We start from the raw sequence: 27,958 nt of genomic DNA, 5'->3' as shown, positions 1-27,958 counted from the left end.
TCAACATCTCTTCATCTCACACGCAGAAACAGCCTACATGAAAGCTGCTCTGAATCCAGAAGCAGCGCAGCATTGTTGTCACACCATCACATAAAGCTGCATTAGGTAGACTTTACTGGAAGTCTCAACAGGTATTTGTCAGACTTTGCAGGGGGAATACAGTAAAAGAAAGCTGTAAATGCAGATGGATTTATAATCAAGTGCAGCAGCACATATTTTATTTTAAGGGAAGGCTATATCAGGACTTTTCCAGAGCCTCAGTTATCCTCTGGAACTCTCCACTTCAATCTGTCCAGTTATCTCCTACTCTGCCCACTGCTAGGCAATCCCTGAAAACTCATATCTTCAGGAAAGCCTACTATCCTTATTTCAGCTAACAACGGGACCTTTTATTTATTCCATCAGCACATCCCTCACAGTTGTTGCCTTTTGTTCAACTTGCCCCTCCCCATTACATTGTAAGCTCTCAGGAGCAGGCCCCTCCTAAAGCCTAGTACACACAAGCTGAATGTTGGGCGACTTCGGCCGTTTCAATGAAAACCGGCATACATTTGGCCTGTTTGTATGGCAACTGGCTGGCTTCTGTCAGACGTGCATGCTGGAAAACCAGTAACCGACCATCTCCCGATCAGCGCTCTCAGCCAATGACTGAGAGTGCTGACTGTAGTGTCCTGGAAGGAGAGAGGTGGCCCGCTGTCAGAACATAATAGCTCAGCGGGAGAGATCGCTATACTAACGTCGGATAGTTAGTACGACCTGAGCTACCAGTTTTTTTTCATTCAACTGACTGGGTTGAACAAAAAAAACCTGATATTGTGTACTAGGCTTAACACTCTTGCATTGGATCATATTGTAACTGTAATGTCTCCTTTTAATGTAAAGTTCTGTGCAAACTGTTGCCACTATATAAATCTTGTATTAAAATAATAATTTCTGTTGTAATAAACCAAGGGCCACACCCCAATGATGCCACATCTCATAAAACTTTATTCATGTGCTCTTCATAGGTAAGCCTGTAAGGGTGAATACATCAAATGGAGGCAGTTCTCAGGCAGGGACTTCCAATGTGACATCATGTGTAATGTGTGTGCTACAGTGGCAGTGCTTGGAACAGGGACAGGCTTACTTGGTGGACACCAGATATACCCACAACCGGTGGGAAAAGATGAGTGGAGCATTGAAGCAGCAGAGGCAAAGTCCTACTTTAAAAACAAGGACTTTAGTTCATGCATAGAAGGCCCAAATAACTAAGTTGTAATGAATATTATTTACCCTAACATCCAATATTTTGGGAGATAGTGGGGTAGATTTCCTAAAACTGGTGCATTGAGAATCTGATGCAGCTGTGCTTTATCTAATTCAATTAAGCTTTGGCAATAAAACCTGGAAGCTGATTGGTTTCTATGCAGAGCTGCACCAGATTTTACACTCTCTCCAGTTTTAGTAAATAAACCCCAGTGAGAGCAGTCATGTAGCTGAAAGGGACAGTCATGGCAAATAAAGCATCCCTTGCTGCCCACTATTATCTTCTCCTTCCGGGGTACTTCTGGGTGCTGGGTTTTTAGCAGCTTAATTTGCTGCTGGGCTATGATGATATCCAACGCATGCATATGGGAGTAATGCCGTGTAAACGCAAGCGTTTTTTCCGTCTGAATAAACTCTGAAGGTTTCTCCAATGGAATTCCGTTGAAGCTGTCTTGCATACACACAGTCATGCCAAAGTCCGATCATCAAGAACGCGGTGACGTGCAACACGTATGACGGGACTAGAAAAAGTTCAATAGCCAGTAGTCAATAGCTTCCGTCTCATACTTGGGATAGGGACAATTGTAGACATTCACACAGGTTGAACTGGATGGACTGGTGTCTTTATTCAACCTTACTAACTATGTAACTATGTAACATACTTGCTTCAGAGCATGCGTCGTTTATGGTACGTCGGAAAAGCATACAGACGTGCGGTTTTCCCAATAGGAATTTGTTCTTTCAGAAAAATTTAGAACATGTTCTCTTTCTAGGTCCGTCAGAATTTTGGACGTAAAAAGTCAGATGGGGCATACACATGATTGGAATATATGATGAAATGCTCCCGTCTGACTTTTTCTGTCGGAAGTTCCGCTTGTGTGTACACGGCTTAAGTCATTCTAGCACAGGCGTTTTGTGCAGCTCAGTGTACATTCAATAGAGGAGGCAGGTAAGTGTGTGTTATTGCAGTAAAGACATTGGATGTCTCTTCTGCAATAAAGAGCTGCCTGCTCACAGTTTAGGTTTAGTTCTGCTTTAATTAGTCAGCAATAGCAGCTTTCATATATCTCTGAATAGGTTTCTTTTAACCTTTACCTTCCGTGTTCCTGTGTATGGGGTATACTCATGGGAAGTCTTTACAACAATGTGAAGGCTACCAGATGACCTCATTATAAAAGTAACAATACAGGCTGTATTTGGTCTAGTTGGTCTGAAGGAAACTGCATCTTCTTTTCCTATTGTAGGCTGATTGCCAAAAGAAACAATTTTTTTAAAGCAAGTTCATTTTTAAAAATCTACACAAGGAGTGCACATAATTAGGCTAAAGTTATCATAAGTCAGCGTATAATACAAGCCTTACCCTGTCTATAAGGTATTTCATATACCTGCTTATTGGGTAAGTAGGGTAAATATGAATGCAATCTATACACTGGGGGAGAACCTCTGGGGAAATCCAGGATGGAAAAGGACCTGGGGGTTCTAGTAGATGATAGGCTCAGCAATGGCATGCAATGCCAAGCTGCGGCTATTAAAACAAACAGAATATTGGCATACATTAAAAAGGGGATTAACTCCAGAGATAAAATGATAATTCTCCTGCTCTACAAGACTCTAGTCCGGCCGCACCTAGAGTATGCTGTCCAGTTCTGGGCACCAGTCCTCAGGAAGGATGTACTGGAAATGGAGCGAGTACAAAGAAGGGCAACAAAGCTAATAAAGGGTCTGGAGGATATTAGTTATGAAGAAAGGTTGCGAGCACTGAACTTATTCTCTCTTCAGAAGAGACACTTGAGAGGGGATATGATTTCAATATACAAATACCATACTGGTGACCCCACAATAGGGAGAAAACTTGTTCGCAGAAGGGAGTTTAAAAGACTCGTGGCCACTCATTAAAATTAGAAGAAAAGAGGTTTACCCTAAACTACATAGAAGGTTCTTTACTGTAAGAGCAGCAAGGATGTGGAGTTCCCTTCCAAAGGCGGTGGACTCAGCAGGGGGCATCAATCGTTTCAAGAAACTATTAGATAAGCACCTGAATGACTGCAACATACAGGGATATGCAATGTAATACTGGCATATAATCACACACATAGGTTGGACTTGTGTCTTTTTTCGACCTCTCCTACTATGTAACTATAGGCCAATGTAAAACATCATGCTGCAGTCAGCAAGGAAAGGAGATGGGTAGAGATACACATTCCCTGGATTGTTTCAAAGTTCACAAATGATAAGCAAATTCCAATCAATAGTCATGATGATCAGTTTGTTTTGGCAGCAAACTTTTATAACCAGAAATGTTACATAAACTTTAGTGGAAAAACCACACTCCAGTTCATGTGTGTTCTTCTGGCTGCTGTGGAGTGTGCTACTTACACTCACCACCCATCAGCTATTTGAGGCCCCCAATACAAGTATGTCAAAAGCTATTTCCAATTTCCGGTGTTGTGCAATGCCAGCCATGGACACCCCCTACGAAGTTATAATTCCATGAAGAGCTTTCAAGTATTATACAATGAAATATATTTTACTTGTTATCTAGTTGTAATGGAAGATATGAAAAATGTGCCAGTAGGCACACACACTAATTCAGGATGTGATATCATCCATGAAAGGTAAATATCCCACTGGACATAGACATCACAAAGTGATCAACTTAGCAAATATTTAATATGAACGGTGCTTATCAGCATCACTTTTCCATCAGTTTATTTTTGCAAAAGTGCCTTTCCTTATAGCTACAGGTATAACAGAACCATACCCACAGTATAGTAAATATAATTAATTTTACATACGTTAATTAGTAGCCCCATGGGATTCCTGACTTGTGCTATATTTATCTTTTCAGCAGTCACGTTCACCTATTTATGCTAAAAGGAAATATGATATACCATAGAGATGGCTGAAACAACATGATGGAGGTATTCTGTATAATGCACTTCATGTACAGTCTCTAAGGCCCCTTTCACACATGTGGACCATATGTCCGTATTTCATCCATCCATTTTTGGATGAAATACGGACATACATGCATCCCTATGGGATAGCGTGTGTCAGCAGATGAATATCCGCTGACACCCGATATCATCCGTCTCTGCTATGGCCTGAATCTGCACACGGAAGAAAATCCCATTTTTCTATCCATCTGAAGAGTGGATCCCCCATAGAGGAGAGTGGAGATCTGACAGGGCGGTCTCTGCCCAGGGGCCGACCTGTCATCTGCCGACTCAGCGGGGATCAACAGAGCGATCCCCACTGAGCAAGTGGATGTTCACAGGGCGAATCATCACGGATCCGTCCCGTGTGAAAGGGTCCTAAGAAAGAAAATAAACTTTCATACACGCTGTCCGTTTGTCCGTTTTTCATCATCAATGCATCTCTATGGAAAAACGGATGTCAACATCCGTTTTTTGAAACTGATGAAAGCTCAATTTTTCAGCTGCCCCTTTCCACTAGCCGTGCTACCACCATACTGCAGACTAGCTGTGCACCCATCCTAAACTGCTGCACCTCAGTCCTATCAGGCAATGCCTCCCAGTCCTCACGATGGTGTGAACACTCACCAGCCCTCCTGGTTGCCTCTGTAGAACTCCTGGAGACTTGCCCGGCAGTGTTCTCCCGCTGTCCTCTCTTGCTCCTCCTGTACCTCCTGTCCAGGACACCTCTGTGGGTTGTAAGAGGGTCTTGTCTGCACTCAAGCCCAGGCCCAAGGTCACCCCCCCCCCTCAGACTGGGGAGCTCCCTCAAAGGCCCAGACAGTGTAACACTCCATCTCCATCTTCCACCCGATAAAACACCTCCCCAGCTGGGCCAACCCTGGGCACTTAAGGAGGCCTGCCCCCTGCCAATCCAGATTGGGGACAGGTCAGGGCTCCCTAGAACACCCCAGGTGGCTCCACCTCCCCTCTCCACCTCTCTTTCCAGAAAGTACCAGAAGATTCTGGAAAGAAACAGGAGGTCCTGGAGACACCATCTTTTTTACAACATAAAAAAAATGCACTATTCTTCTAGCACACTAGAGGGTGCTACAGATGTAAATATTTTGGTAGAACAAATTTGTTTCTGGAGGAGATGAAACTGGAGTGTTTTTTTTTTTTAAATGCAATGCTTTAACAGTGAATACTCCATCTGTGCATTACCTTTGTCTGTGCTGGGAGGAAGAGGTGTAGTACTATTTTAATATTATTAGCTGTGGTTGAATACTGAAATTCTTGCTACCATTCCAGCAGTGAAGAAGGAAGGTTGGTGTGACCACTGATAAGCACAGCTCTTAGCTCCCAGGTAATATAAAGGTAAATTCACTTCCTCTTCGGGATGAAACTCCCAGGATAAAGGAATATCGTTACCTTGGTCTTGTGGTTGCTGTTGAATTACTAGGTTTCTGGTATATTGCTCAGGATAAAGGGGCACACGAGGCTTACCAGTTAACGTTTACTGTCTTAGCCAATGGCTAAATCCATTACAGCATCCATTACCTGCTGTCTCAGACAGACTAAGTGCTCAGAAACTGCAATGTCAATCTATAACATTCTCAGCATAATTTCATTGTGATGTCTGGCCAGCATTGTCTGCCCTCATACCCCTGTGAATAGATAGGAAGTTGCTGATGGCTCAGAAATTAACTCAACATTTGCCAAACAAGCTAGTGTAGACTTTTAAGCACACAGAAGGCAAGAGTAATATACTGTAGATATCCAATCATTCAGAATCCTACAATAGCTAACTGATTTCTTACCTAAAACTAAAGGCAAAGCGTTCTCCCATTCGGGAGATTCACCCTCTCTATTGTCTTGTTTATCATCAAAAGTTCAAGCAAAAGAAAATCCCAAATGTTGGGTTGTCCTCAAAAAAGAAATAGAGGGCAAATCTTCCAATGGGGACACTAGTTCTAATCTCACATATATGAAAAATGTCCTGTGAGCCTCCACTAACTATAAACCACCTAAATGGTAGCGTAGAACAGCTTCAATCGTTAAACACATCTCATAAAGTCATTCAGATATAAACAAAATAAATACATACGCTGCGCTTCCAAACATAAAATAGACTCTACACATTCAGTGTATATGATAACCAAAGTGCATAAATATATATGAAAATCATACAGTGAAAAACACAGTCTCTGCCATCTGTGAAAAGTGACAATGGTGCAACAAATAAAAATATAAAACTTTAGAATGAATAAATGAAAATAAACAAATATACTGGTATAAAGTGCTAGCGTGCATCCATGTGGCAAATAATTATACCAAAAATGATAGTGTCCATAGGATCATATATAATAGAATTGATCCACTGAAGAAAAATATAATATATATATATATATATAAATATATATATATATATATATATATTATAAAGAAAATTGCTTCTGTGTGCATATGTGTCCAACTATATCAGTTCAGAGGTGCTTTAAAGTCCATGCGATTTGCAAACTGCTGTGAAGATAATCCAATGCAAGCTGCAGTGATCACACTCAGGTCCTCCCCCCTAGGTATTAAATGCTCACCTCAGAGCGTGTGGCTTTGCAGTTAAGCTCAGTCAGTACACGCTTGTGAACCACCTCTGGGGCTCTGCAGTTTTAACCAGATACCTTGGTTTAGTAAAAAAGGGACTGTATGGTGTAATATAGTTTGAACAGTTTATTAATCACAAAAACCCCCATGTGGGGTACTCACATAGACAGGCGCGTCAGTGCGCCACTCTACATCAAACAAAAGTGTCTAAAAATACCGGACCGGTATCGAGATGGTATGGGATTCCTTCCTGATAGATCACCTGCTGAATGTCCGTCCTGTCCCCTTCCCAATGCATGTTGATACAGGGAATTTCCGTATCTTCTACCCTTGATGGCCCCTCTATATCTCTCCCATGACTCCAGGGCTAGGTCTCTAGGTGCTCTGTGCCACAGGTCTGGTCCCAAAATGTGGGAAACCAACTGCTAGTGAAGGGGGCAAGCACAACACCCTTCACTATCAGAGTATATCAGAGTAATCATCGCCATACACTAGTCACCCATTCCCTGGCTGGTTGGTTGATTAAGCTGTGACACATATACAGTTGTTCCTAGCAATGGCAATGTAGCCTAGACTAGACAGAAAAATACATGCAGGACTAAAGTGCACTGTATCTGCTGTAGCCTACAGTCCCCATGTTACAAGTCTTAAGAAGAAACATCAAACCAGGCAGTAAACAGTCAACAGTAGCGTTACTGAAGAAAGAACTGTTCTTATCAGGCAGTTTCCCACATGAATTCCTGTACAAGGTGCTTTAGGGCACATAGAGTAATCATACCTGCATAACAGCAGAGAGTCCTTAGTGTCCTTTAGTCCATGATTGGCAAATAATTCACAAGAGGTAACACACGGTTCAATACAGTCCATGTTTGGCAAAGATCCTTAAAGACAGTAAGTCCAAGATTGGTAGTTAAGATTTCATAGGCTCCCAGTCACTCAGGGAGCCCCCTCCCTAGATGGGGACGCCATCTGGCAGCATAATGGCCTACATTTATGTTGATATGGCATACAATTGTTGGGAAAATCTTTTTTTTTTTTTAACATTATTTAGAGATTTTCTCTCTGTAATAAAACGAATTGGGCCTGGATCACAGTAGACTACCAAAACACCAATGCAGATCTTATTAGTAAAATCAATACATTTATTTTATATACATTTAACTAAGAAAAGACCAAAACTTTTCGGGGTTTTGTGTGCCTAGGGAAGAGGGTTGTGGGGCACCTGAGGTGTGGGCATGCAGTGTTTTGGGTGCACTGTAGTTTCACATTTTTATTTTTAAAAGATGAAGTGAGGTATTGCAAAAAAAAGGCAGCTCTTGAATGGACCGTCAGCAACAACAGCCTGATGCCCTAATCTGAACAAGATAAAAGTTATAATATAAAAAAAAAAAAGGAAAAAAGCCAATTAACAGCTGATTGACATTTGAAAAGATAGCTTTAATAGTTGTTGAGGGCAGTTCTCGCTCTTTACAAGGATATTTGGGTGTACACATCTGTACACCCCGGCAGAGACATAGTAAAATGAAGCCCAGCACTGTAAATCCAAAGAACTCAAACAATTGTTTGTAAAAGTAGATGTAAACACAACCACTAAAATCTCATATAAGCTTTAACATGATAATATTACATTGTACTTGGAAATCCTATTTTTATTTTAATTTCTAGCTTTCATTAAAATAACGACTGGTGATATAGATAAAGGGTTCTTGTTTGGGCACCTTGTGTTATAATGTTACAATGCTCTTCCTCAGTTTCCGACAATCTTGTTTCTGTAAAACAGACTGCGACTTGCTCTCCCAATGAAAATGACATGAGGCTGTGTGAATACACATTGCCCAGGCACAATACATTGTTGTCACCCTTAAAAAAAAAAATAGCTTGTGAAAAAAAACAATTGCAGCCAGCAATTATGCAAGGTCAGAGTCAGGCAGTAAAGAGGCTGGAAGACATCAGTAGCATTAAGATTTAACAAAGGAGAAAATGAATAAAAGCCCTTCCCTCCATCTACCCCCAAATTCTTCACTGAGTTTTGCTATCTACAGGGCTGTAACACACCTCATATACTTTCAACCTAAGCACAAGCAAACGATGACAACGCTCAATGGGTTAAATGAAGATAAGACTCTCAATAGCGGTAATAGCAAATAGGAATGCATTTATTCAATGATGATCATGAGAACTAAATCCAAAGATTATTACTGAGATGGTAAATGTAAAGGTGGGATATAGAATAATTAATTGAAATTAAAATGAGCCTATGGTTTCGCTGGAGGTCCCCGGAGCAGTGAGGAGCTGACGATATCCATCGATGGAACAGTGCAGCATGGAGGGCTCCAATAATCTTGCTGCACTGAGAGATCCTGACCCAGGCAGCAGACCCACTCACCGGCTTGGTCTGAGATGGCCAAACCAGTCTGGGATGGCTGGCGTGCTGCTGAAGGAGGAGGAAAGCCGTGGTGGCGTAAAGGAAGACAAGCCGCCAACACAGTGTTTATCATGCAAGACACAGGAGTGTGTAATGCACAGGGTGCAGCGAGAAGGGCTCAGGGGTACATACTGCACAGAGTGCAGGAGTCAGGAGTGTTTAATGCACAGAATACAGGGACTGCAAAGTGAATGCAGAGCACCGTTAGTTGGGTCCACCAGGAATGTGCGTGAGCATAATTAATGAAAGTGGTTCAAAGATTAGATACATTTATTACAAAATGAAAATGAAATGTTGGCTCTGAATGATGTTCTTAAGTTTGAGGTTCTGCAAAATCAATACATGGTGTTCAGTTATGGCCAATCAGTCTGTATTATGCTTGATTTCGAAATTCCAATGTCTGAGATGATCAAGTATAGACAGACATAGGTTTACTGGAACTGGCCATTATGTAGTGATAATTGCATCAATACTGAGAAAAAAATTGATTCCAGTAAAAAGTAAGTCCCATATTTTCATTTTACTCTGGACTGTGCTGCTGCCTTTGCTGTAAATCAGATATTTCCATTAAAGCTTGATAACTCATGTGCAACATTCCACTTTTACCAGCATTTTCACCAATAGGTCTTTACAATTTGAAAAACATTCAAGTAACATATGCTTCTGTCTATGAGGTGTGTCTAGACAGTTTGGTGAATGGTATCAGAAAAAAAAAAAAAAAATACAAACAAATTACCTGTGTTGGCCTTTATAATCATTGCCATCCTTCACAACACACTTTTGGCAAGGTTCATAAAGCTTCTGGAAACTGTCAGCAAAGGCCTGTTTAGGAATTGATCGCAGAACCGCTGTCACACATTCCTGGATTGCTGCCATATCCGCAAAATGTGTGCCTTTCATGATTCAAGCAAGAAGACAGAAAGAAGTCCACAGGCACCAGAGAAGGGGAGTACAGTGGATGACGGAGAACAGGTTTGCCACGCTGAGTTAAGAATTGTATCACCCTGTGATGATGGTTTGCAGAAAGGATGGATCCTGGTCACACACGGTAATGAAATCTCCAGAGATTTCCATTCATTTTGCTTTCTGTTCATCTGTCAGCTTGTGCAGCACAAACCAGGAACAGATCTTCGACGATGACGGTGTGAACCGTGTCTTTGCTAATGCTCAATTTCTCCGCCATCAATCGTAGAGTCAGTTGCCGATCTCGTGCCAGCATTTGATGCACTCGCTCGATCACATCTGGGGTTCATATCTTTCCTGTTAAGAAATCATTTGAACCTGTTGTAAACACATTTTCTGCTCACGGCTTCCATCGTGCACACTTGCACCAACATATAACCACTTCCATACCGGGCCATTGTCATATGACATCCGCAGGAACACTCAGTCCCTCAGGGTGGGCGTCATATAACGTCCTTGGCTTCCCGCGGACATAGGGTGCACACGAACACCACCGGAGGTACGCGAGCGCCGCCGTGTCACCAAGGAGCCAATGCGCATGTCCAGTCGCCGCAATGTCCACCGGGCACGCGCAATAGCTCATGACAGAGCAGAAACGTGGCTCTGTGTGTGTGTAAACACACAGATCCACGTCCTGTCAGGGGAGAGGAGACAGATTGTGTGTTCCTTCTATATAGGGACACCAATCGGTCTCCTCCCCTTGGCAGTCCTATACCTCCCACAGTTATAATACACTGAGGGAACACAGTTAACCGCTTGATCGCCCCCCCCCCCCCCCCCAGCTTCTCAGAGGATAAAGCTGCCAATTCCTCTTGGCAAAAAGCCTCCAGTTCCTGTAAATTCTTTGACTGTCTTGCATGAACTGCACGTTTGAGATCTCCCCAGAGTGGCTCAATGATATTGAGGTCGGGAGACTGAGATGGCCACTTCAGAACTTTCACTTTATTCTGCTGTAGACAATGACAGGTCGACTTGGCCTTATGTTTTGGATTATTGTCATTAGGGATGAGCTTCGAGTTCGAGTCGAACTCATGTTCTACTCGAACATTGCCTGTTCGCCTGTTCAGCGAACAGTGAACAATTTGGGCTGTTCGCAGCAAATTCGAAAAGCCGGAACACCCTATACAAGTCTATGGGAGAAATCTAAAGTGCTCATTTTAAAGGGTAATATGCAGGTTACTGTCCTTAAAAGTGTTTGGGGACCTGGGTCCTGCCCCAGGGGACATGGATCAATGCAAAAAAAAGTTTTAAAAACGGCCGTTTTTTCAGGAGCAGTGATTTTAATAATGATTAAAGTGAAACAATAAAAGTGTAATATTCCTTTAAATTTCGTAGCTGGGGGGTATCTATAGTATGCCTGTGAAGGGGCGCATGTTTCTGGTGCTTAGAACTGTCGCTGCACAAAGTGTCATTTGTGCAGGAAAAAAAGTATTTTAAAATCACTTGCGGCTAAATTGTCGGGTCTCCGTAATACAGAGAACACTCAATGAGTGTTCTCTGTATTAGCCGACAATTCATTCATTCATTGATTGAAAAAAAAAAAAAAAAAAAAAAAAGCGTGGGGGTTCCCCTAAATTCAATCAAAAGGCCCTTCAGGTCTGACATGGATATTAAGGGGAACCCCGTGTCAAATTTAAAAAAAAAATTGACGTGGGGGTCCCCCCAAATATCCATACCAGACCCTTCAGGTCTGATATGGATATTAAGGGGAACCCCGCATCAAATTTTAAAAAAAAATTGACGTGGGGGTCCCCCTAAATATCCATACCAGACCCTTTATCCGAGCACGCAACCTGGCAGGCCGCAGGAAAAGAGGGGGGGACGAGAGAGCGGCCCCCCCTCCCTCCTGAACCGTACCAGACCACATACCCTCAACATTGGGAGGATGCTTTGGGGGTCTGTGACCCCTCAAAGCACCTTGTCCCCATGTTGATAAGGACAAGGGCCTCATCCTCACAACCCTGGCCGTTGGTTGTGAGGGTCTGCGGGCGGGGGGCTTATCAGAATCTGGAAGCCCCCTTTAACAAGGGGACCCCCAGATCCCGGCCCCCCCCCTGTTTGAAATGGTAAGGGGGTACAAAAGTACCCCTACCATTTCACAAAGAAAGTGTCAAAATGGTTAAATAAGACAAACACACTTTTGAAAAATTCCTTTATTAAAAAAAAAAAAAAAAAAAAAAAAATTCCAGCGGTGCTAATCCACTCTTGCTATCCAGCGACGGGTCTCCGGGGTCCAGCGATGGATGATCATATCCAGCGACGGGGGATCTCTCAGTCCAGCGCTGTCCATACCTCCTTCTTCTGTCTCCACTGCGGAGACACTGCAGAGAGCCGAGCGCTGACATTTCTTATATTGGGAGGGCGGGGCCACCCGTCACCTGACCCCGCCCCTCTGACGCAGGAGAGGGAAGCCAGGGGTTCCCCAGTGACGTGTGGGTGACCCCGCCCCCTCTGATGTAACGGAAACCTGCGTTACATCAGAGGGGGCGGGGTCACCCACACGTCACTGGGGAACCCCTGGCTTCCCTCTCCTGCGTCAGAGGGGCGGGGTCAGGTGACGGGTGGCCCCGCCCTCCCAATATAAGAAATGTCAGCGCTCGGCTCTCTGCAGTGTCTCCGCAGTGGAGACAGAAGAAGGAGGTATGGACAGCGCTGGACTGAGAGATCCCCCGTCGCTGGATATGATCATTCATCGCTGGACCCCGGAGACCCGTCGCTGGATAGCAAGAGTGGATTAGCACCGCTGGAATTTTTTTTTTATTTTTTTTATTTTTAATAAAGGAATTTTTCAAAAGTGTGTTTGTCTTATTTAACCATTTTGACACTTTCTTTGTGAAATGGTAGGGGTACAAAGTACCCCCTTACCATTTCAAACAGGGGGGGGCCGGGATCTGGGGGTCCCCTTGTTAAAGGGGGCTTCCAGATTCTGATAAGCCCCCCGCCCGCAGACCCTCACAACCAACGGCCAGGGTTGTGAGGATGAGGCCCTTGTCCTTATCAACATGGGGACAAGGTGCTTTGAGGGGTCACAGACCCCCAAAGCATCCTCCCAATGTTGAGGGTATGTGGCCTGGTACGGTTCAGGAGGGAGGGGGGGCCGCTCTCTCATCCCCCCCTCTTTTCCTGCGGCCTGCCAGGTTGCGTGCTCGGATAAAGGGTCTGGTATGGATATTTAGGGGGACCCCCACGTCAATTTTTTTTTAAAATTTGATGCGGGGTTCCCCTTAATATCCATATCAGACCTGAAGGGTCTGGTATGGATATTTGGGGGGACCCCCACGTCAATTTTTTTTTTAAATTTGACACGGGGTTCCCCTTAATATCCATGTCAGACCTGAAGGGCCTTTTGATAGAATTTAGGGGAACCCCCACGCTTTTTTTTTTTTTAATCAATGAATGAATGAATTGTCGGCTAATACAGAGAACACTCATTGAGTGTTCTCTGTATTACGGAGACCCGACAATTTAGCCGCAAGTGATTTTAAAAGACTTTTTTTCCTGCACAAATGACACTTTGTGCAGCGACAGTTCTAAGCACCAGAAACATGCGCCCCTTCACAGGCATACTATAGATACCCCCCAGCTACGAAATTTAAAGGAATATTACACTTTTATTGTTTCACTTTAATCATTATTAAAATCACTGCTCCTGAAAAAACGGCCGTTTTTAAAACTTTTTTTTGCATTGATCCATGTCCCCTGGGGCAGGACCCAGGTCCCCAAACACTTTTTAGGACAGTAACTTTCATATTACCCTTTAAAATGAGCACTTTAGATTGTGAACGTTCGAGTCCCATAGACTTTAATAGGGTTCTAAAGTTCACACGAAGTTTAGGTCTGTTCGCAGGTTCTGGTGCGAACCGAACAGGGGGGTGTTCGGCTCATCCCTAATTGTCATGTTGGAATGTCCAAGTACGTCCCATGCGCAGCTTCCTGGCTGATGAATGCAAATGTTCCACCAGTATTTTTTGATAACATACTGCATTTATCTTGCCAACAATTTTGACCAAATTTCCTGTGCCTTTGTAGCTCACACATCCCCAAAACATCAGTGATCCACCTCTGTGTTTCACAGTAGGAATGGTGTACCTTTCATCATAGGCCCTGTTGACTCCTCTCCAAATGTAGCATTTCTGGTTGTGGCCAAAAAGCTCAATTTTGGTCTCATCACTCCAAATGACTTTGTGCCCGAAGGTTTGCGGCTTGTCTCTGTGCTGTTTGGGGTATTTTAAGTGGGATACTTTGTGGCAGCCCATCTTTCTTCGAGTACCTCCTTATTGTGCATCTTAAACAGCCACACCACATGTTTTCAGAGGGTCCTGTATTTCACCTGAAGTTATTTGAGGGTTTTTCCTTGCATCCTGAACAATTTTCTTGGCAGTTATGGCTTAAATGTTAGTTGGTCTACCTGACCATGGTTTGGTTTCAACAAAACCCCACATTTTCCACTTCTTGATTAGAGTTTGAACACTGCTGATTGGCATTCTCAATTCCTTGGATATCTTTTTATATCCCTTTCCTGTTTTATACAGTTCAACTGCCTTTTTGCCGCAGATCCTTTGACAATTCTTTTGCTTTCCCAATGACTCAGAATCCAGAAACATCAGTGCAGCACTAGATGAAAGATGCAAGGGTCTGTCAGGAGTCCAGAAACGCATTGACCTTTTATACACACACACATTAATTACAAGCAAACAGATCACAGGTGAGGATGGTTACCTTTAATAGCCATTTGTGTCAACTTGTTGTGCATGCTATCAGGCCAAAATCACCAGGGTATGTTAACCTTTGATCAGGGTCATTTGGGTAGTTTCTGTTACCATATGATTTAAAAAGAGTAAACACCGTTGATTAATAATAAATGGCTTCAGCCAAACACTAACCATGAGTGAAAGAAATATTTTTGTATTATCATTCATATTCTCTGAAAAATGGGCAAGAAATCATAAATCCTGCCATAAATGAGCACAATTGTATATATATTATATATATATATATATATATATATATCCAAATACATCATGACAGCTCTTGTATTGCATTCTCCATACAAATGATCATTTAGAACAAAGTATTTCTTTTTAGTGTCAACCCACCCAAAAGTGATATTTTAAGTATGGGGGAAGCTTGCTGGTCAAAGCACTGGCTTTATTTTTATTGGATACTCTAGCAGTAACATTTTGCACATTCTACCATCTGTAATACAAAAAATAAATACAAATAAATAAAAAACAAGCAGGAACAGTGGGATCCCTGTCAGGAATCATAAACCAGATGGAGACAGAAAGTGCAGTTAAAATCACACCTTTAATGAAATTACAAAAATAACAGTACAGGAACATAGTCAAAAAACAGAAGCCAGGGTTAGGATACCAGAGAGGGTACAGATGTGCTGGGGTCAGGAAACCAGAAGTCAGCATAGTTAGGAGCAAATATCAGGAACAAGAATCGGAAGGGAAGTGAGCCTGGCCAAGTCATACACAGGAGCACAGGAAAGAACACATTAGAGATCATAGACCACACAAGGGCAAGGAGGAAATGCTTAAATAGCAAAAAAGGGGCTGGCTGTGGGCTTGACTAATGAGGCAGGTTATTGTTAACCAGGTGAGTCACTGTGGTAATGAGTGGGTGGTAATTAACTGACAGCTGAGCAGCTTCTGAGCACTGAAAGAAAAGAGCTGCTTGTTAAGTAGAAGGAGCCCAGCCTTGACAGTTCCTTAGAAATGGAAGCATTTGTCAGGTCAGGTGGTTTGCATCTTCCAAAAGCTGAAAAAACAATTATGGGTGAATTAGCCCATTAAAGATAATACATCACCAGAAATTATATCACATGGATATTAGGTTATCCTTCATTACTCCATTTCCTTATCGAGGGTGTAATTGGTGCTGTCATAGGGATTGTTCTATATATGGTTTGTGGTTTCTTTATGTGTTACATTCCATTACCAAAGTTGCATGGAGGGAGTTGGATTTGACTGTTACTTCAGAGATGTAAATGCTGGAGAAACAAAAATCAATAATGGACCCATCTTTGTTGGTTGTTGATGATCCATGTTGATTATGATTGATGATGAATTAAACCCTCCTACACTTTACAGCCAAGGAAGCTGCCACCTTAGCACCTGTTTGATTGGGATTTCCCTTGGTGCTGCACATGTTATCAGTTATAACACCAGCTATTTGATACCTTGACCATTTCATTGAGAGCACAAGCAACTGTGATAACAATCAATCACACTATGCCTTCAATGTAACTATTTTGGGAACGTCTGAATCGGTGGGTTTAATTTCACTTTAACATGGATAGAAAAATATATTTAAATTTTCATTTCAACCATTGTCAGTGCTGTTTACCTTATCTCATTGGCAGTGCAAATATACCTGGATAATCAACAAGCATATTGTGATATGTATCTACAATAGCTGGAACCTATGATCTAATGTTATTTACTTCTCCTCTTATTTACAGCTATGCATTGGCTGATGAGGCATACATATGTCTGCGTGAACGTGACAGGGACCAGTGTATCCTAATCACAGGGGAGAGCGGTGCTGGAAAAACTGGTAAATACATTCTGATGAAGACTATTCATTTCTGATGTTCATATATGTAGCACTACCCCCCGAGGAGTCGCTAGTGTCCCAGGTCCCCACTGCCGCACAGCCAGTCACATAGCATTTCCTTCACACACTCCAATGAAGAAAACATTCATTGGCTTGTTTTTGATGTTTTATTAGGGGTTGATAACTTGGATGGGATAGGAAATTATGGGATGCCCAACTCAAAAAAATGTCTGGAACTATGAACAAAGGAAAATTCCTCCCTATTTATAAAAAAAAATCAATTTTTCCTTCCTTCTGCACAAACTTGATTTTCACACTAAAGCACCTGCTGCTCACTCTTGAGGGCAACAGTTTTATTGTTAGCTCAGGAAAGGCCCATTACAGGCAGGAATTCTCAGTCCCTTGACAAAGTAGTGCAGTGAGCAAACAGCATGACATTCCTCCTTCTGCTTCCCTGTGGCCACTGATCCCAGCTCCACTTGCTTGCAGAAAATGCTAGCCCACCTGACTGCCACCAGTTATGCCTGGCTGATCTTCCTCCAGTCCTCCTGACTTTCTGCCCCTGTCCTGCATATATATATACCGGTATATATATATATATATATATATATATATACAATATAAATACAATATTAATGCAATTTTTCAGGATTCTTGTGAATTAGTACTGCTGGAACATTGGAGAAGGGGACATACCCGCAAAAGCTTGTTCGTAAAAATTGTATGTTAGTTCAAATTAAAAAAAGGATCATGGACAGTACTCAATTGTTTCTGTCATAAGTGCACTAATGTGGCTACAATCACCTCAAGCAGGACTGGTAAAGTACATTTCTGAAAGGATAGAACAAGTAAAGTACAAGTCTTATGTGTTAGTAGAGTTAGGTATAAGTTCCTCCAGAACATAGCATCTAAGGGGCACCTCGTCCCAAAGAAGAACACCCACAAGAAGGCACTGTACATATTTAACTGCATGGTATCTCCAGGTTATCTCTCAAGTTTGTTACACTGGGAGCAGATCATGCTTATGCAGAAAGAGAAGCAGAAAGATGTGCCGTCCATGGAAAAGGCAGGTTATCAATATAGAGACTTATGCTGAAGGCTAGGTAAAAGTTGGGCATACAAAGATAATGTTGGACAGACGGGCCAGATCCAGTGCTGAAGAAGCACTATTGACCATGACGCCAGACAGTGATGATGTCCAGTAACGGGCTGCAGGAGGAATGTGTGTAAACACATCTCAGATTAAAGTAAATCAAATTACGTAATTCATTTCAAATAACTTTCCGCTTTTAGCAACGTTTCTGCAATTGATATAGCCTGATTTTACATTTTGGGTATAGATACGATTTTATGGTGCTTGTTACATGAAATTAAATAGCAGTTGTCAAGGACCAGAGCATTCTAGTTATCATTTTTTTGTTACTCTAAATTAAATATTGTGTCACTACTAGTTGATTGTCCCAACACCACAAAAGAGTACATATGTTTTTTTCTGTGTTTTTTTTAAATCTTTTGTGACACTTATGGACTCGGTCCCCTAGCAGAAACTCAGACATTACCCTGATAACTCATTGTGCTATGTTTTGCTGCCTATCTCATTTTTCTCATACAGATTTTATTAACTAAGGTCCTGTAACTTTCACAGAGGCCAGTAAGCTGGTGATGTCCTACGTGGCAGCTGTTTGCGGAAAAGGAGAGGAAGTAAATCAAGTGAAAGAGCAACTCTTGCAATCAAATCCTGTTCTGGAAGGTAAGTGATATAATATTGTTGGCATATAGAATTTCAAAGAGTTATGATTACTTCTGTAACAATCAACTATTTTCACAACATAGGATGGACTTATGTCTTTTTTTCAACCTTGCCTACTATGTAACTATGTAACAATATGGGCGGCACAGTGGTGTAGTGGTTAGCGCTCTCACCTAGCAGTAAAAAGGGTCGTTGGTTCAAATCCCAACCATGACACTACCTGCCTGGAGTTTGCATGTTCTCCCTGTGCCTGCATGGGTTTCCTCCGGGTACTCCGGTTTCCTCCCACACACCAAAGACATGCAGGTAGGTTAAATGGCTTCTGTCCAAAATTGGCCCTAGTATATGAATGGGGACCTGAGATTGTGGGCTCCTTGAGGGTAGGGATGGATGTGAGTGTGCAATGTACAGGGATAAGGACAATTGTAGACGCTCAGGTTGAACTGGATGGACTGGTGTCTTTATTCAACCTTACTAACTATGTAACTATGTAACTATGTAACTATGTAACAATATGGGCAAAGTATATCTTTCACACGGACAAACAAAAGAAGACTATTGATTAAATTAGAAGTAATAATTTCTCACAAAATGGTGTGTGTGTCCACAGCACTGTCACAATCTATGAAAATGATACCAGAAACTGTTTAAAAACTAATGCAATGAAAAATGCAATGCGTTGGATTTTTTTCCAGAAACAAATAAAAGAATCCATTATAAGATGCCCATGTGAATGTATCTGGAGGAAAAATCAAAGCCACAAACCTTGCTTGTTCCAGGGCTTAGTTGCATGGATTAATATGCCAGTACTTTTACATGGTTGCTCTTGTACCATATGGAAAAGGGGGAGCTACTCTTAATCAAAGTAGTTCCTATAAACCAGGGATATGCAATTAGTGGACCTTCAGCTGTTGCAGAACTACAAGTCCCATGAGGCATAGCAAGACTCTGACAGCCACAAGCATGACCCCCAGAGACAGAGGCATGATGGGACTTGTAGTTTTGCAACAGCTGGAGGTCCACTAATTGCAGATCTCTGCTATAAACTAACCTGTAGTCCATTAAACCTGGCTAAAGTGCCACAGCTATAAATCAGCAGGCACTTCCAGGAGACTGCATATACATTTATCTTTGCTGTTAGGCAAGATAAGAGTCCTGCCCCCCAGGGCTCTCTGATATACAACAGTTGACTGCTTTAATAGTTGACACTCAGGCTCAGCTCTCTCCTGTACCTCTTTGTCAGTTATCATGGTGATAGGTGGCCTTGCTAGCCAATACTGAGACACATTGTATGGAAGGGGTGGAGTCAGGGCCTTGAACACTTTATAAATGACTCCTTCGAAAATGAGAAATTATACATTTTTCTGATTTAATTTGCAAAGACAGGTCTCAATTTCAGATCCTGCCTTTTGGAAATGGAGAGACATAAAGTGATAAGAGTAGTGTTTCCACTGAAGAGCGAAACTCTGCATAGCCATTATTGTACTGTCTCACAGTAATGTGGCATTAACCTATGGTTCATTTATTTATTTTTATCACAGCCTTCGGAAATGCAAAGACCATTCGAAATGATAACTCTTCCAGATTTGTAAGTTCTTTTCTGCCAAACTTTTCACCCAGCAGCCTTCTGTTAGTTCATTTGGTATATTGTCTTCTTGTCCATCTTGCCTTGATCTCAATTCTCAAATTAACTTTGCACAGAGACACTTATAGCTGTTTTGCTGCAGTCATGTGACAATTTTGCAATGTACAATATCAGCGAAATGTGTAGGCCTAATTTGAAGGATGCATATTGCTTGCCTTTGTGTTGTATCTAATATCTATATGGTTTTAAACTCTAAGCCCTTGTACACACAGTCGGACATTCCGACGGAAAATGTCCGATCGGACCGCGTTGTCGGATAATCCGACCGTGTGTGGGCTTCATCTGACTTTTTCCATCGGAATGTCCGACCAACAAAGTTTGAGAGCTGGATATAAAAAATTTCCGACAACATGGTCCGATCAGATCGTTTGTAGAGAATTCCGATCGGACAAAGTGCCACGCATGCTCAGATCAAATTCCTAGACCAAAGCTATTGGCTACTAGCCTGAGCGTAGTCCCGTCGTAACTAAATAACGCCATCACGTTACGAACGATCAGATTTTCCAACAACTTTGTCCGACCGTGTGTATGCAACACCAGTTTCGGACAAAATCCAACGGATTTTGTTGTCGGAATGTCCGACCGTGTATACGGGGGCTAATAGGATTGTGTCCTTTATTAACTTATATGTTCTGTTGAAACATACGTTAGTGACAGTAGGGGTATATTTAAAGTCCCAAAACATCCCTTACCTTCTCTTTACTTTACACTATACGTGATACAAATATGTCCAGTTTATTAAAGTAATTCAGGAACTGGTCAAAGTGTTTTAAATGCTGGTAGTTTAACCTTCCAACACAAAACATCCCCAAGTGGAGTAATGGTTTTGCAGTAAATTAATTAGTACCTCAAATATTTCAATTAAAAATATACATATAAACAGATATCCAAAAAAATTCCATTAAAACTTGCATAAAAAATACTAAAACCTTGATGTGGACCCATATTTTGTATGTTTTATTATATGTTTACTGTCACAACGGTGTGTGCACACACATTTTGCAGCACAAAAGGAAACTATTGATTCAATTCTTTCCATGATTTTCAGGGAAAATACATGGACATTGAATTTGACTTTAAAGGAGATCCAGTTGGAGGTGTTATCAGTAACTGTAAGTATTTGTTTCATACAAGGATGTAAAGTCCCCTATGTGATGATTTTTAGGTTACAGGTTTTCTTTAATGAGACATGCAGGGTCTGAATGAACCCCTGAAAAACAGCCCCACACCATAATTAATCCCCCTTCCACCAAATGATTTGAATCAGTGCAAAAAAGCAAGGTCCATAAAGACATGGGTGAGCGAGTTTGGGCTTTAGGAACATGACTGGCCTGCGCAGAGTCCTGAATTCAACTCGAGTTGAAGCTGTTACTGTATAGCTGCAAAGAGTGAGCCAACTCAACATTAAACCTTAGGGACTAAGACTGGGATGCCATTAAAGTTTATGTGCATGTAAAGGCAGGCGTCCCAATACTTTTGGTAACATAGTGTATGTTTCTTGCTAAAGAACATTATTTTTTATCAAGTTGTCATGGGTAAAGTTACGCTTTAAGGTTTCTCATGTTTATTGAACCAGCCTCCTGTTTTATATCATTCAGTACAATATAAAGAATTTTTCCATCACATTTCAGTATTGAATTCATTAAAGCCACAATAACATTAAATAAAGTAAAATAAAGTACCCAATTTAAATATGACTTTGCAATCAGAATATAGCTAAATATAAATCACATAAAATGGTTCTAGTGTTTGGTAACTTGCCTCTTATAGTTATAGTTGACCATTATAAAAGCAGCTATATTACAAGCCAAACAAATATTATACAAATCTACAAAGATTCAAACAAAATAATAATTAAAATATAGTCAGAGACCCTTGTAATATACGTATTGCCACATTGCTTTGGCTAGACAACTCTTTTAAGTAAATAGGAAAGACAGAAATATTACATATTTAGGCTGTTCACACAAGTAACACATGGTCTTGCCTTTATTGTTGGCTTAGTGTGTTATTTCTCATGTACGTATTATGTATATTATTGGATTCAATGATTCACAGTCATTTTTGGTATTGTTTTTCCTTGTTTGCCTAGGCCCTCATTATTCCAGGATAGGTCACAGCAGGAAGTATCAGCTCATTTCCGTCAGAGTGGGATGGCAATTATTTAAAGCACATATTTGAAATATTGCTTGTTTATTCATTAAGTACTGGGAAAGACAATGCATAAAAGAGGTTGTGTATGGGGAGAAGGATATAGACAGATTTTGTAAATCCCACCTGTGTCCTGTATTTTAAAATGAAAGACTCAGTGAGTTACCAAACATTTCCCAGTAACACGTCCAACAGTTATTCATTAACTCATTCCTCCACTAGAAAATAACAGTTATGATTGCTCTATTGTGCTAAAAGCATTAGTAGTATTAGTATTAGGCATATTTCTTTTGTGCTGGGAAGGCTGTTTCTGACATTTGTCTTCCCCTTCATCAACTGCTGTTCTACAACAGCTGGAAAACATGCATGGTAACATACCGTAACTGTTCAGGTTACTCTTGCAATTCTAAACTTGATTGTTATAAAAGCTACTGTACATAAACTCATATGGTCTTCCTGATAAATAAAACATTTTTTTTTTTTTTTTTTAGACCTGCTGGAGAAATCTCGGGTGGTGAAACATGTTAAAGGAGAAAGAAACTTTCATATATTTTACCAGCTGCTTGCAGGAGGAGGCAATGAACTTCTAGGTAAGGAACGCAACCCCAAAAGGTAGCTGCTGGATAAGAAATGGGCTCCCCCCTTCCCTGTTCAGAGGCTACTCGCCCTGTTTCTGGTCCCAGAAGCACATTGACAAACTTAAGTTCCAGTCTAGAGATCTTTTTACGATTTGTTGCAGATTTCAGACAGAGATGCAGGAAGGAGGGTTGAAGGTGCAAGATACCCAATGCACAAGAAACTTGGAGGTCAGCTTCCTCAATACCTTATTACAGCAGTATCAGTAGTAGGCCCTTTAGCAGCATGCTCAAAATAATGCTGATAGAGAGGGGACAGCCAGGCCATTCTGTGAACCTATGAGAAGCACCTACTGGCATCTCACCCTCAATGAGTACATCCATACCTGAAGCTATAGGTGAAAGGTCCCACCTTTCCGACCGAGCTTCCGCAAGCAAGTTTCCTGAAGTCCTCAGCAAATAGCACCTCTGAAGCCTAGTAGTTGCTTCTCTGGAACACACACATGCCTCCCTTCATTGGGGAAGCCAGGGGAGAGAGAGAGTCTCATCAGATCCTCCCAAATTTTTATCTTCTCCCCAGCCATTCCTTCTGGGGGGGGGGGGGGTTTAGGCTCACTTGCTGGTTGCCGCCTGGCTGGGCTTCAACCTGTTCCAGTGCTGGCCAGGAGGCCCCAGTGACAGGCAGCACACTGAGTCTGGGCTGAGGGCTCACTTGAGCTGGCTGTGGAGTGCGTGCTGCTGCCGATCTGTTTCTGTGCTGTCCCTTGGGCAGAGGACCACAGCACAGCAGATGCGGAGGGGAGGGCTTTAAAACAGACCTGGAAACCGGAACCAGAACTGGATGGAGGCCACACTAAAGCCAATGTAACCAACCTTTCCCCCTTCCCCAGTAAATGATTCATTTGGTTTCTGCCATTCTTGTTTTGGGAACTGCCTGGTGAGTGAGCAGTGATGTGTGCAAACTGCATTCTATAGCCCTGAGTTCTTGGCCAACCCCAGGCCTGGGGTCTCGGGGCTAATAATTCTCAATGAGCAATATGAGGCCCAGGGCTTTTTGGGGGTCCACTCTGGGCTGTAGCCTGGGTCAGAACCCCTCACACCCCCTTCCGACGCTACTGGTCCCTACTGTGTCCTTTAATAACTTAGGGGTCATTGGAGGAAACCACAAGGGGACCAGGAATTTGACATACTCAAACATGTCTTGGATGCAAAAGATTCTTCAGCTATCGTAGCACTTAACAAGAGAAAGGATTGGCAGTGGGACAGTTTTTTGTTGTTTTTTTGTTTTTTCCTGGAATTACTTTTTCATATCTAGCATTATCTTCCAGACGTAGCCAACATTTTTATTTTTGTTTTTTAAGAGTGAAAAAGGTTGCAGCCTCTGCAAGGTCTTTTTTGTCTGTCCTTACTGTGGAGATTTCTTCTCACTTCCTGTGTAGGCTAAGGCTTAACGTACAAAGGACGTTTTTACAACCTCTCCTGAACGATTTAACCTGCCAGATAGTAACCCACGTTTAAATTTGCTTTTAGAAGTGATTTGAAAAAAAAAGATTTCTTTCTTTTCAAAATAACCAAAAATGAAAAACGCCTGTAAACGAAACATGGCTAAACGCGAGTTACACATTTAGAAGCGTTCGATGCTTGAAATGCCTCTAAACTCAGCGTCTCAACTCATTTTTTTGCTTTCCAAAAAAGGCCTCTAAACTCAACTGCCTAGAAAAGACTATAAATAACCCCCTGTACATTTACTGATAAGATAACATAGAGGAGAGTTCAAGAGCAGTTGAAGAAAATGCCCAACTGCTCCTAAATGTCTGTTTACCAACAGCATTGTACATGGGGCCTAAGAGGGACAGGAAGTGATGCACTATTTCTCCTGTATGAAAAGAGGAAGAAATTAAAAACTCTATTTAGAGTGGGGAAAGGTTAGAACATCTGTTGGGTTTATTTTGCTGTGCCTTCCTGTTCCAGTCACACCTATACCCTTAGAAATTCCTTTTAGACATCACTGTAGTGTGCTTATTAGATAATGATAATTTTCTTTTTGCATTCGGCTCAATTCACAAAGCCAACAAAGCCAACTGGCTGAATTAGAGTGACTAATTCTTGTGTTAAAACTTTGTGAATTGAAGCCTATTGTGTGAGATAGGTGTTCAGTAGGTGTTCATATCAAGGTGTCAGGTATATTTTGTGTCAAGGTCTAAAGGATTTTATCCATGATCCTGGCTGACTGTAGGGTACAGTTCTGTAATGATATGTTTGTATAAATAAATACTGTATGTGCTTTAGCCTATGATGCCTGTCAGGGAAGGAAGTAATAGGAAGTCTCTTCAAAGGGGCACATAGAAAAAACACGCTTTTAATACAGTAAGGAAAATTTAGAGCTTCAGACAATGTTTTTGTTGTCCTTGCCTTCCTATCAGGTTGTAGAGGCTTCAAGGGAAAGAAAGAGAGGAAAGAGTTCCACAATGGAGTCAAAAACAGATATAAAATCCTGTCTGGAGTAAGGCTTAGATATCAGATTCCTGTACACCAATGCATTTTTGTTCAATGTCAATAAACAAACTAATATACTTTAAGTTCAGTTTTATATATTCTGATGTATTTTTATTTTTTAATAGGAAACCTTAAATTGGTCCCAGACTGCAGCAAATATGTTTACCTGAATAAGAACCCTGACAGTTTCACTGGGATGAACGATACTGAAAATTTTAGAGTTGTTAAGGTATACCTTTCATATGATTTTACTAAGTTTTTATGTTATTGATTTTTTTATGTTCATTTAGCTGTATCTAAAGCTTAATTATTTACATTTAATTAAAGGTCATTTCTAAAAAGATGGAAACCCTTTATCAGATGTATTAGCATTTTCTCTGCAATGCTGTATTCTACCAGCAGGAGAAATTTGTAATTGTAGCTCTGTGCCCAGTAAATACATAGGAAAGGGGTGATCATATGTGATACTACATGGATGGATCAAATTCAGTTTTCCAAAAAAAATTAAAAATCATGGGATTTAATCCAGGTAATCTGTCTCTACATTCATTTACTAACTGGTTATATATATGTTTATTTTAAAAGGATGCCATGAAAATTATTGGATTCCAAAAAACTGAGGTTACTTCAATCCTGGAAGTTGCTGCGGTTGTTCTAAAGTTGGGCAACATTGAGATTAAAGGACAATTTCAGGCTAACGGAATGGCCTCATGCTACATCACAAATTCTCAGTGTGAGTGTTGACTGCACCTAAATGTTTCTGCGTGTTCATGTATACATATTAATTGAACCAATTATGAGTCATGACACATCTATTTAGAGGTACATAATATACATTCATCCTCATATTATTGCTATCTTCATGTAGGTATTACTACATGTGGAGGACTCAGACAGTGCTTAGTGCAGACTACAGTAACCTATAGCATCCTCACTAAATTCACTTTATTGAATCCAACTCCTACAAGGTAAAAGTTTAGCTCATGAGTGAAATGTGAGGGGTCTCAACGGTGACCCCACCCATGCTCCAGGGGGCCCGTGCGACTTCCCTGTCACATTAGGTTGGCAGTTGGATGGAAAGATTGGGCAGATCATGTTCTTTCCTTGCCAACCCCCTGGATCTTGACAGGTGCAGGGCTGGCATTTACTGGAACCGATCTGTATTTTCTTCTTGCAGCAGCTGAAAGCCAGCTTCTCCACTTCTCCCTCCTGCTGCCATTCAGCTGTTGCAGGAGGAAAATACAGATCGGTTCAAGTAAATGTCTCCTCTGGTTCATTACTTTTCTTCTGTTTTGACTTGTATCCTTTTCTTTGTCCCTGCATACATCTATTGTACCTAGTGAAATACAGAAGATACTGTAAATAAGAGTTAGAACCTAGAAAGTTGTGAAATTCAACAATTAGTGTAATCTAATTATATTCACAGTAATATAAACTTGAAATGCAGTCTTGGTAATTCACTATTGTAGTATCTTGGCCTCAATTAACATTTTTAGCATTTTTTATCCAGATGTTAAAGAGATTGGCTCGCTGATCGGCCTTGATGGTCAAACACTAGAAAGTGCTTTTAGTGTTCGTACTGTGGAAGCCAGACAAGAAAAAGTGGTGACTACACTGACCGCAAACCAGGTATGGAACCTGAACAACAAGAAATCTCAGTACACTGTGCATCTTCTAGATTATGTGACCATCACCTACAGTTTGATAGGTCTGTCATCCATTGGTCAGCTTGGCTCAGTTGCGGCATTTGACATTTTCTTTCAGCCAATATTAAATTATGATCAATATCTTGTATATTTTTATGATGGCACACTGGACTATCCCATGGCAGCTATTACTAGGAACTATATATATACCATGGTATAAATATTTATAGTATATCTAAATCCAAAATGTTTTTTTCTTTTGAATTGTTAAAGTCCTTGATATTTTTTAATGCTGTCTGTGTCCCACTAGGGAGATTTCCTTTCACATATAAATTTACCTAAAATGAGGCACACTCAGGTAGACAGTTGTAATCAGAAACATTGTTTCCTTGAGAATTTTGCCATCTATTACTATTCCAGTGATGATAACCATTTTCTATTTTCCATCACTTTTTTGTTTTGCTGACAACGGTCACCAGGACACATTCGGATCGTGAATTAGAACTGTTAAACAATATGATTTTCAGACTTTTTATTCCATCAGGGCAGTTTGGATAATTTTTAAAAACTCAGAAACCTACAGTGATCAGATGTCCAGTGTACTAGTGGTATTGTCAGTAAACATAAGAGAGGATAATAAAGTGGGGTTGATTAAAATGCACTATTCAAAATCACTATGTTTGTTTGCACTATGTTAGATTTCAATGACTAAGTCCCTCAAGCTGTGGAAAAATAATCTTTTGGAAATATATTGAGTGTAATTGTGTAATAGTAAGTAGTAAGGCCTATTTACATACGTTTTGTGTGTGTATGCCTTTCAATGTCATTATTGTCATATCAGCCAGAACCTACAATGCTCTTTTAGTAGCTGCTTATCTTATAGGCCTAGGCTACTAACTTGACTTTCAAGCCTTCTGTTTCTTCACTCAGGCTTGTGACCATCCATGGTAGAATAGGAAATTCTGACTAAGGCCGGTTTAAT

General features: G+C 41.2%; 1 protein-coding gene across 2 annotated transcripts in view; it reads left to right on the top strand.

The window, feature by feature from the left end:
• Positions 1 to 27,958, top strand: part of MYO1A (myosin IA) — a 119,149-nt gene that overhangs the window by 51,957 nt on the left and 39,234 nt on the right. For both annotated transcript variants that reach the window (XM_077483560.1, XM_077483559.1), the window contains exons 4-11: positions 16,619 to 16,713; positions 18,359 to 18,463; positions 20,005 to 20,051; positions 21,157 to 21,220; positions 22,751 to 22,849; positions 25,456 to 25,559; positions 25,916 to 26,063; positions 26,841 to 26,959. In XM_077483560.1, coding sequence (XP_077339686.1) covers positions 16,619 to 16,713; positions 18,359 to 18,463; positions 20,005 to 20,051; positions 21,157 to 21,220; positions 22,751 to 22,849; positions 25,456 to 25,559; positions 25,916 to 26,063; positions 26,841 to 26,959 — 781 coding nt within the window. The remainder of the gene's footprint in view (positions 1 to 16,618; positions 16,714 to 18,358; positions 18,464 to 20,004; positions 20,052 to 21,156; positions 21,221 to 22,750; positions 22,850 to 25,455; positions 25,560 to 25,915; positions 26,064 to 26,840; positions 26,960 to 27,958) is intronic.

This window comes from Lithobates pipiens, unplaced genomic scaffold (assembly GCF_037356315.1).
Source record: "Lithobates pipiens isolate NorthernLeopardFrog02 unplaced genomic scaffold, aLitPip1_a1.2 Scaffold_16, whole genome shotgun sequence".
In the NCBI taxonomy this organism is placed as follows: Eukaryota; Metazoa; Chordata; class Amphibia; order Anura; family Ranidae; genus Lithobates; species Lithobates pipiens.
The sequence above is the reverse complement of the archived record's forward strand: the minus strand, read 5'-3'. Positions and strand labels throughout refer to the sequence as shown.